The 10238-nt window shown below is 38.4% G+C and overlaps 1 protein-coding gene across 1 annotated transcript in view; it reads right to left on the bottom strand.

Annotated features, from left to right (window-relative positions):
* The window catches only part of LOC102784471 (VPS10 domain-containing receptor SorCS2-like), a 163145-nt gene extending 153419 nt beyond the window's left edge, over window positions 1–9726 (bottom strand). The window contains 2 exon segments of the mRNA XM_087842721.1: window positions 6311–6475; window positions 9697–9726. Coding sequence (XP_087698847.1) covers window positions 6311–6475; window positions 9697–9726 — 195 coding nt within the window.
* Window positions 9727–10238: the final 512 nt, after the last annotated feature.

Below are 10238 nucleotides of genomic sequence, written 5' to 3'. Positions count from 1 at the left end.
CAAGCATTCACACTGCAGTTTCTTCAGAAAATGCACTTTCTAGTTATATTTTATTATCTATTCCGTACGTTTTTTGTAGTCCGACTCCTTCAAAACCGTTCAACTTAGAAAAACCATTCAAACACCGTTAGATTCCTCTTCTTTTGGACATGACTGCTTCTATTTTTCTCATTTTTAACATTTATATTTTTAATTTTATTCAACTTTTTTCAACAAAAATTTCCCATGTATTTCAATGGAGAGACCCTTCAAATTCTCATTCAACTTACTCCTCTTTAAACTGTATCTACTTCCACATACGTTGACATAGAGCCACCATTCAAACTTTAAAACGAAGACAAGACATTCAACTATTCAACTTGTATTTATCTTTTCAATATCTATTATACTTTTTCTTCAGTTCCAGTTTAAGTTTCATGATGTTTTTTCACCCGTTTCAGAGTTTATAATGGGTGTGTATGGGACGGAATGTTGGGGCTAGAGTGAGACAGCTCAACTGCTAGAGTGAGAGGAGCAAAAAAATTAATCTTAAAATCTTTTTTTAAAACTGCTGCTGTGTCCGCAGCGTTTGCTCTACAGGTCTGATTTTACCCTCAAAACGTAGCCATCGCTGTCCTCTTTCATCCAATGTGTTTACTATTGTACTAGGTGTTATGGTTCTTTCATAAATGTCACCAATGCACAGCCTCCTCCCTCCAACTCTTCCATAGACTCTAATGTTAAAATGGCTCAGAAGGTTCGTTTGAAAATCAGAAGAGCATGGTGTCTTTACACTGTCACCACGTCTATATAATAAACTCCACAGCCATGAAAACTGAGAATTTGGTAGACTGGACATTGCTGGTGCTCACAGTGAAAGAATTTTGTCAATACGACCTGTACTTTTCATTTGGGAACGATTTTTTTCGGCCTGACTTTTCTGTTCATTTTAAGCATCAAAAGTGAGGCGCATGTCTGTCTGTGTGTGTAGGGAGCCATTGGGTGCAGTCACTATAGCAACCAGGCTCACACCTGCCTGCCTAACGAGCTCCGTCTCACTCTGCCAAGATTCATCTTAAACACTTCTCTTTTAACTGCTGCTGTGTCCACAGTGTTTGCTCATCAGCCATCATTTTACCCTCAAAACGTCGCCATCATTGTTCTCTGTCCAACACCGTGTCTTTAAAAGCTCAGAGATGTAAACTTTTTAAACTGTGTGGATCCAAGTGGAGGGATAACATTTTAGTTATTCAGTGATTCAAAGACTATGAACTTTTAATATTCATTCAGATGTTTTCTGACTCTAAATTTTATTTTCTCATTTCTTAGGTTTTTTTCATTTACATTTAAAACATTTTCAGCTATTTTCCAACTTCTTCTGTGTAAATGTCAGCTTTTAGCAGTTCAGCACTTTGGTTTTCAGGTTCAAAATTCAGTTTTTTCATCCCATTCAAAATTTTTAACTTAAAATTCAGCAATTAATTCATTTCAGTGCATACATTCAGATTCAAGCATTCACACTGCAGTTTCTTCAGAAAATGCACTTTCTAGTTATTAGTGTGAATGCTTGTAAAAGCATTCACAGTATTGTTCTTCTACATCTTTATTCTATTTTTTTTTTATTATTATATATTCCGTACGTTTTTTGTACTCTATCTCCTTCAAAACCGTTCAACTTAGAAAAACCATTCAAAGACCATTAGATTCCTCTTCTTTTGGACATGACTGCTTCTATTTTTCTCATTTTTAACATTTATATTTTTAATTTTATTCAACTTTTTTCAACAAAAATTTCCCATGTATTTCAATGGGAGAGTCTTCAAATTTTCATTCAACTTACTCATTTTTCAAATCTAACTACTTCCACATACATTGACATAGAGCCACCATTCAAACTTTAAAACAAAGACAAGACATTCAACTATTCAACTTGTATTTATCTTTTCAATATCTGTCATACTTTTTCTTCAGTTCCAGTTTAAGTTTCATCCTTTTTTTCAGCCATTTCAGAGTTTATAATGGGTGTGTATGGGACGGAATGTTGGCGCTAGAGTGAGACAGCTCAACTGCTAGAGTGAGAGGAGGGGGGGAATTAATCTTAAAACCTTTTCTTAAAACTGCTGCTGTGTCCGCAGCGTTTGCTCTACAGGTATGGTTTTACCCTCAAAACGTAGCCATCGCTGTCCTCTTTCATCTAATGTGTTTATTATTGTAATAGGTGTTATGGTTCTTTCATAAATGTCACCAATGCACAGCCTCCTCCCTCCAACTCTTCCATAGACTCTAATGTTAAAATGGCTCAGAAAGTTTGTCTGAAAATCAGAAGTACAGGCTGCCTTTACACTGTCACCACGTCCATATAATAAACTCCACAGGCATGAAAACTGAGAATTCGGTAGACTAGACATTGCTGGTGCTCACGGTGAAAGAATTTTGTCAATACCACCTGTACTTTTCATTTGGGAACGATTTGTTTCGGCCTGACTTTTCTGTTCATTTTAAGCATCAAAAGTGAGGCGCATGTCTGTCTGTGTGTGTAGGGAGCCATTGGGTGCAGTCACTATAGCAACCAGGCTCACACCTGCCTGCCTAACGAGCTCTCTCTCACTCTGCCAAGATTCATCTTAATAAACACTTCTCTTTCAACTGCTGCTGTGTCCACAGTGTTTGCTCATCAGCCATCATTTTACCCTCAAAACGTCACCATCATTGTTCTCTGTCCAACACCGTGTCTTTAAAAGCTCAGAGATGTAAACTTTTTAAACTGTGTGGATCCAAGTGGAGGGATCACATTTTAGTCATTCAGTGATTCAAAGAATATGAACTTTTAATATTCATTCAGATGTTTTCTGACTCTAAATTTCCTTTTCTCATTTCTTAGGTTTTTCTAATTCACAATTAAAACATTTTTAGCTATTTTCCAAATTCTTCTGTGTGAATGTCAGCTTTTAGCAGTTCAGCACTTTTGTTTTCAGGCGAAGATTTCTGTATTTTTCATCTCATTCAAAATTTTTAACTTAAATTCAGCAATTAATTCATTTCAGTGCATACATTCAGATTCAAGCATTCACACTGCAGTTTCTTCAGAAAATGCACTTTCTAGTTAGTGTGAATGCTTGTAAAAGCATTCACAGTATTGTTCTTCTACATATTTATTATTATATTTTATTCTTCCGTACGTTTTTTGAAGTCCTACTCCTTCAAAACCGTTCAACTTAGAAAAACCATTCAAACACCGTTAGATTCCTCTTCTTTTGGACATGACTGCTTCTATTTTTCTCATTTTTAACATTTATATTTTTAATTTTATTCAACTTTTTTCAACAAAAATTTCCCATGTATTTCAATGGGGAGACCCTTCAAATCCTCATTCAACTTACTCATTTTTAAACTCTTACTACTTCCACATACGTTGACATAGAGCCACCATTCAAACTTTAAAACGAAGACAAGACATTCAACTATTCAACTTGTATTTATCTTTTCAATATCTATTACACTTTTTCTTCAGTTCCAGTTTAAGTTTCATGATGTTTTTTCAGCCGTTTCAGAGTTTATAATGGGTGTGTATGGGACGGAATGTTGGCGCTAGAGTGAGACAGCTCAACTGCTAGAGTGAGAGGAGCGAAAAAATTAATCTTAAAATCTTTTTTTAAAACTGCTGCTGTGTCCGCAGCGTTTGCTCTACAGGTATGATTTTACCCTCAAAACGTAGCCATCGCTGTCCACTTTCATCCAATGTGTTTACTATTGTACTAGGTGTTATGGTTCTTTCATAAATGTCACCAATGCACAGCCTCCTCCCTCCAACCCTTCCATAGACTCTAATGTTAAAATGGCTCAGGAGGTTCGTTTGAAAATCAGAAGAGCATGGGTTCTTTCCACTGTCACCACGTCCATATAATAAACTCCACAGGCATGAAAACTGAGAATTCAGTAGACCAGACATTGCTGCCACTCACGGTGAAAGAATTTTGTCAATACGACCTGTACTTTTTATTTGGGAACGATTTGTTTCGGGCTGACTTTTCTGTTCATTTTAAGCAGCAAAAGTGAGGCGCATGTCTGTGTGTGTGTAGGGAGCCATTGGGTGCAGTCCCTATAGCAACCAGGCTCACACCTGCCTGCCTAACGAGCTCTCTCTCACTCTGCCAAGATTCATCTTAAACACTTTTCTTTCAACTGCTGCTGTGTCCACAGTGTTTGCTCATCAGCCATCATTTTACCCTCAAAACGTCACCATCATTGTTCTCTGTCCAACACCGTGTCTTTAAAAGCTCAGAGATGTAAAGTTTTTAAACTGTGTGGATCCAAGTGGAGGGATCACATTTTAGTCATTCAGTGATTCAAAGAATATGAACTTTTAATATTCATTAAGATGTTATCTGACTCTAAATTGTGTTTTCTCATTTCTTAGGTTTTTCTAATTTACAATTAAAACATTTTCAGCTCTTTTCCAACTTCTTCTGTGTGGATGTCAGCTTTTAGCAGTTCAGCACTTTTGTTTTCAGGTTAAAATTTCTGTATTTTTCATCTCATTCAACATTTTTAACTTAAAATTCAGCAATTAATTCATTTCAGTGCATACATTCAGATTCAAGCATTCACACTGCAGTTTCTTCAGAAAATGCACTTTCTAGTTATATTTTATTCTTCCGTACGTTTTTTGGAATCCTACTCCTTCAAAACCGTTCAACTTAGAAAAACCATTCAAACACTGTTAGATTCCTCTTCTTTTGGACATCACTGCTTCTATTTTTCTCATTTTTAACATTTACATTTTAAATTTTATTCAACTTTTTTCAACAAAAATTTCCCATGTATTTCAATGGGGAGACCCTTCAAATCCTCATTCAACTTACTCATTTTTAAACTCTTACTACTTCCACACACATTGACATAGAGCCACCATTCAAACTTTAAAATGAAGACAAGACATTCAACTATTCAACTTGTATTTATCTTTTCAATATCTATTATACTTTTTCTTCAGTTCCAGTTTAAGTTTCATGATGTTTTTTCAGCCGTTTCAGAGTTTATAATGGGTGTGTATGGGACGGAATGTTGGCGCTAGAGTGAGACAGCTCAACTGCTAGAGTGAGAGGAGCAAAAAAATTAATCTTAAAATCTTTTTTAAAACTGCTGCTGTGTCCGCAGCGTTTGCTCTACAGGTCTGGTTTTACCCTCAAAACGTAGCCACCGCTGTCCTCTTTCATCCAATGTGTTTATTATTGTAATAGGTGTTATGGTTCTTTCATAAATGTCACCGATGCACAGCCTGCTCCCTCCAACTCTTCCATAGACTCTAATGTTAAAATGGCTCAGAAAGTTCGTTTGAAAACCAGAAGTACAGGCTGTCTTTACACTGTCACCACGTCCATATAATAAACTCCACAGGCATGAAAACTGAGAATTATGTAGACTAGACATTGCTGGTGCTCACGGTGAAAGAATTTTGTCGATACGACGTGTACTTTTCATTTGGGAAGGATTTGTTTGGGGCTGACTTTTCTGTTCATTTTAAGCAGCAAAAGTGAGGTGCATGTCTGTGTGCCTGTGTATGGAGCCATTGGGTGCAGTCATTACAGCAGCCAGGCTCACACCTGCCTGCTTAACGAGCTCTGTCTCACTCTGCCAAGAATAATCTTAAACACTTCTCTTTGAACGACTTCTGTGTCCACAGTGTTTGCTCTACAGCCATCATTTTACCCTCAAAACGTAGCCATCATTCTTCTCTTTCCAACACCGTGTCTTTGAAAGCTCAGAGATGTAAACTTTTTAAACTGTGTGGATCCAAGTGGAGGGATCACATTTTAGTCATTCAGTGATTCAAAGAATATGAACTTTTAATATTCATTCAGATGTTTTCTGACTCTAAATTTCATTTTCTCATTTCTTAGGTCTTTAATTTACATTTAAAACATTTTCAGCTGTTTTCCAACTTCTTCTGTGTGGATTTCAGCTTTTAGCAGCTCAGCACTTTTGTTTTCAGGCGAAAATTTCTGTATTTTTCATCTCATTCAACATTTTTAACTTAAATTCAGCAATTAATACATTCAGATTCAAGCATTCACACTGCAGTTTCTTCAGAAAATGCACTTTCTAGTTGTTTAATTCATTTCACTTTAATTCAAGAATTACAGAACAGCATTACTGTGGTATGAAAAAACAACATATGACGTTTTTTTTCTGAGTTTAGTTGTAAATCTTGAGATATAATGCGCTGCTGCACCACAAAAGATTTGGTAACGTAACACCAACGATAACTCCTTGTGCATTTATTTCAGCTACAGAATCAACAATTTCTTTTATGTTTGTGTCTACAACCCACCCTGCCCTCCTTGCAATAGGCCAGCAGCTTGTCTTCTTCCTTGGGGTGGAAGATGAGCGTGTCAGGTGTGAAGTCGATGGACTGCCGCTGGAAGGAGGAACCTTCATCTGTGCTGATAAACAGCATTTGATCTCGTTCATTTATAGAGGAACCCACCAGAATTACCTGTAAGAGATGATAGAGAGAACAGCGAAGAAGAAAAGAAAGAAAAAGAAGAAAAAAGAAGGTCACAGGTGATACGGTCCAAAGCATCCTGCAACATATTTGGTGCCAAGTCAGCAGTCTGTTGAAAATATCCTCCTCATATCAGTACTTGTCCATGTTAATTCGCCTGTATGCACTGAAAACCTGATAAATATGAATGCATTCACTGCCATGCATGCACATTCATTCAAGGCCATCCTCTGGGACAGAAAAACTTTCCATCAACCTTACAGGCGGCTTAAACCATGGCAACACTCTATTGATTATCTATTCAGACTTTTATAGCTCATAAAGTGAAAACATTAAATACAGGGGACACCAGGAACTGCCAACCCACCAATCACAATTATGTCCCAGACACTTGCAATAAGTGTCCCAATAGGGGAAATCGATAGGAACTAATGAACCAGTCATGTTCATTAACAGTGCGTGAGAGGTGGGAAGCTATCCCATGAGGGTTTTTGGTTGTTTACAGCAACTCCTTATAAAAAGTGTCCTCAGTCAGAGAAATGCAATAAAGTAACTTGCTGATAGCTGTAATGTTACTTAACACATGTTTCAGCAAAGATTAATGGATGCAAACCAGAGATATAATTTTAATGACAAGGATATTCAACATGTAATGGCTATTTAAAAAAATAAGTATTATGTGTGGGCAGAAACAATTGAGCAAGCAAATAAATCAACTCAAAGGAAATTGTCAAGGTACTGCAAATGCTTTTAATTCTTATTTTAAGACTGCATGCTTTTGCCCACGTACACAGAAAGAGAAAAAAAATCCCTTTTTAATGCCTATATTCCTCCTTCACTTCCAAAAGAACCTTAATATCCAACATTGCCGAAAGCAATTTGTATTCAATTGTATATTTAATAGTGTTTTCAAAGGTTACAGTAGCTCCTTCTAGAGGGAGTTCAGTACTTTAGTATTAGAAAGGAAAAGCTTCATATTTGTATGCTTATCCTTGGGTAAATTTATTACACAAACCTGGACGCAATATGCCTCTTACACAGCATGTTTGGCTCATCAAAGCAGGGAAAGTACAGTTTTAATAATGTTCACTTCAGTGTCCCAGTAGGCCAAGAAACTTATGGGTTATCTGCCTGGTCTGGATTTCTTTCAGCGCCTTGTGTTACAGAAGATACTTTTAGTAATTTTTGAATAACCAGTCCATCGATCTCTTTGGTCAAAAATCAGTCACACCTGCTGGAGAGCATCCACACACTTGATGCTTTGACAACTAGACCTAAACTCAGAAATCGAATGGTTCCTTTAAATTGCCAGAAAACAAAAAACAGCAGGAAGGATGGGTTTTTTTCAGCAGGAAGCCAAAAAAAACCCAAAAAGATCAAATAAAACTAGAAAGCGAAAATTTCAGAAGAAATTTTAAGTGTGCCTATGCCGCTGCTAATCAGTGTAGTTTGCCATTCATACGGCTACAGAGAGCAAAACTCAGCAGAGCAGCCATTCTCCACCATGAACTATGGTAAAAACAAACACCGCTCGCGCCTCACAGATGACAGCTTACAGTTTTGTGTAAAGATGAGGTGACTTCGTACAGCCCTGATTTGCAGACGCTGTGCACAGAGGTTCATGAGCAGAAGTCCCATTGTACCACGGCAGACCCGACAATGTTTGCATGAACACGCTTTGAAGCATTACGTTATGGACCACTTTTCACACATGGTTGCTGTACCCACACAGCTGGCTGTAGCTTTTCATCTCACAGCCCGACACACACCAAAAAAACCAGCCGAGAGAGCACAGACTTTACGCCCGAGAGGCGTGATTGCAGATGCCGCTCAGGTGGGTCCACCTCCCCTGCAGCGGCACTGCAGACCACGCCCCGCCACACACATCAAACACGTAAAATAAATATTTATGCACTTTTGCATTCACTTTTTGTTTTTTGTTATTTTTACACAGTGTTCTGTGCTTAGAAAGTAATCCAAAATGCTGCAGCAAGAGTACTGACAGGGACTAGAAAGAGAGAGCATATTTCTCCTGTTTTGGCTTCCCTTCATTGGCTTCCTGTTAAATCCAGAATTAAATTCAAAATCCTGCTCCTCACATACAAGGTCTTAAATAATCAGGCCCCATCTTATCTTAATGACCTTATAGTACCATATTACCCTATTAGAGCACTTCGCTCCCGCTCTGCAGGCCTACTTGTTGTTCCTAGAGTATTTAAAAGTAGAATGGGAGGGAGAGCCTTCAGTTTTCAGGCCCCTCTTCTGTGGAACCAGCTTCCAGTTTGGATTCGGGAGACAGACACTATCTCTACTTTTAAGATTAGGCTTAAAACTTTCCTTTTTGCTAAAGCATATAGTTAGGGCTGGACCAGGTGACCCTGAATCCTCCCTTAGTTATGCTGCAATAGATGTAGATGTCTATTCTAAGCGCCTTGAGGCGACATTTGTTGTGATTTGGCGCTATATAAATAAAATTGAATTGAATTGTTCTGAATGATTAACAATGGTCTACAGCCAATCTTGTGTATTGTTATACAAACTTTGGTTGTAAGATTCAGATAACTATTTAATAAAGGCTAAATATTTTATATGAGAGTAAGAAAGAAAACTATATCTTTGTGCCCCCCTTTCCCTGTTAATGCCCTACCTGGCCCCCTGGCAAAAGCTTTGCTAGATCCGCCCCTGAACAGTTACCAGCTGTCAGCTACACAGAAAAGGAGCTTGGTGTTATTTGTCTCTCAGAAACAGTTCATAACTTCCCTTCAACTCATTCATGTCACCTAAAAGGTAAACCCGTTTCTCCATCACCAGTTCAGCTCTGATGATTCAGTAAGGACATCTCATGGTTAGGACCAGCCCTTTTTTCAGCTGTGGCTCTAGCAAACATCAGCTGATACTAGAAATTAAAATCAAATGAATGCTAACAACAGCTGATCAACCTTAAACATGCTGCTGTTGTTTAGCACGATAAACAAACGAGAGAAAAGCTGATCATTGATCAGTTTCATGATTGAAGTTTCAACAGGCGAGAGAATGACAGGGGAGGCTGTCATAAAGTTCAACATCCGTCATGCTGTAAAAACTGATTGTAACTGATTGTAAAAAGTCAGCACAACGAAAATAAACTACACCTAAACTCGGTTTATATCTGACCCAAATAGAGTGCAGTTCATAACTTCTTACCTAAAATTCAGTTCACCTCATGGTCTGACCGGCAGCCGCCTGCGGTTTCCCTGATCCATGATTGAGCTCCGCGTTAGCCACCACCGGTTGATCAGCGGCCGCCTCGCCGCCTCATAAGTCTCTTTCCCCGCATACAAGGGGAAAGAGACATACACCGGTGGCTAGCTGCCCTCTGTTGTAGCTCCGCGTTAGCCACCACCAAACAACTCAGTTATTTTTCCCACATCGACCAGCATCATCGGCCCATATAAACGAAAAATAAGTCCACTGAGACACAGACTGTTTGTGAGCGATCGGGGAGGTGAAAGGAGTTAGAGCCGGCTCACTGTAAGCGAAGCCCGGGTGCTTTTTAGCGAAGGGTCGCTAGCTAGCCGGCTAGCAGCAACACGTAAGAGAACTGTTGCTAATATGCCTTGTCTTGATAAAACAAGCAGCTATTTGAAGTTTACACACCTACATTCTCACCTGAAAATATCTTAAAAGTTTATTTTGTGACCTAGAAACACTAATAAAAGACATATAAAACGAAGTGGTGGCCGCCATTGTTTGACTCTGTAGAGGCGTGCTAAGA

The sequence above is a fragment of the Neolamprologus brichardi genome, chromosome 7, assembly GCF_056152115.1.
Source record: "Neolamprologus brichardi isolate AB-2024 chromosome 7, ASM5615211v1, whole genome shotgun sequence".
In the NCBI taxonomy this organism is placed as follows: domain Eukaryota; kingdom Metazoa; phylum Chordata; class Actinopteri; order Cichliformes; family Cichlidae; genus Neolamprologus; species Neolamprologus brichardi.
Note: the sequence above shows the minus strand (reverse complement) of the source record. Positions and strands in the feature narration are given on the sequence as shown.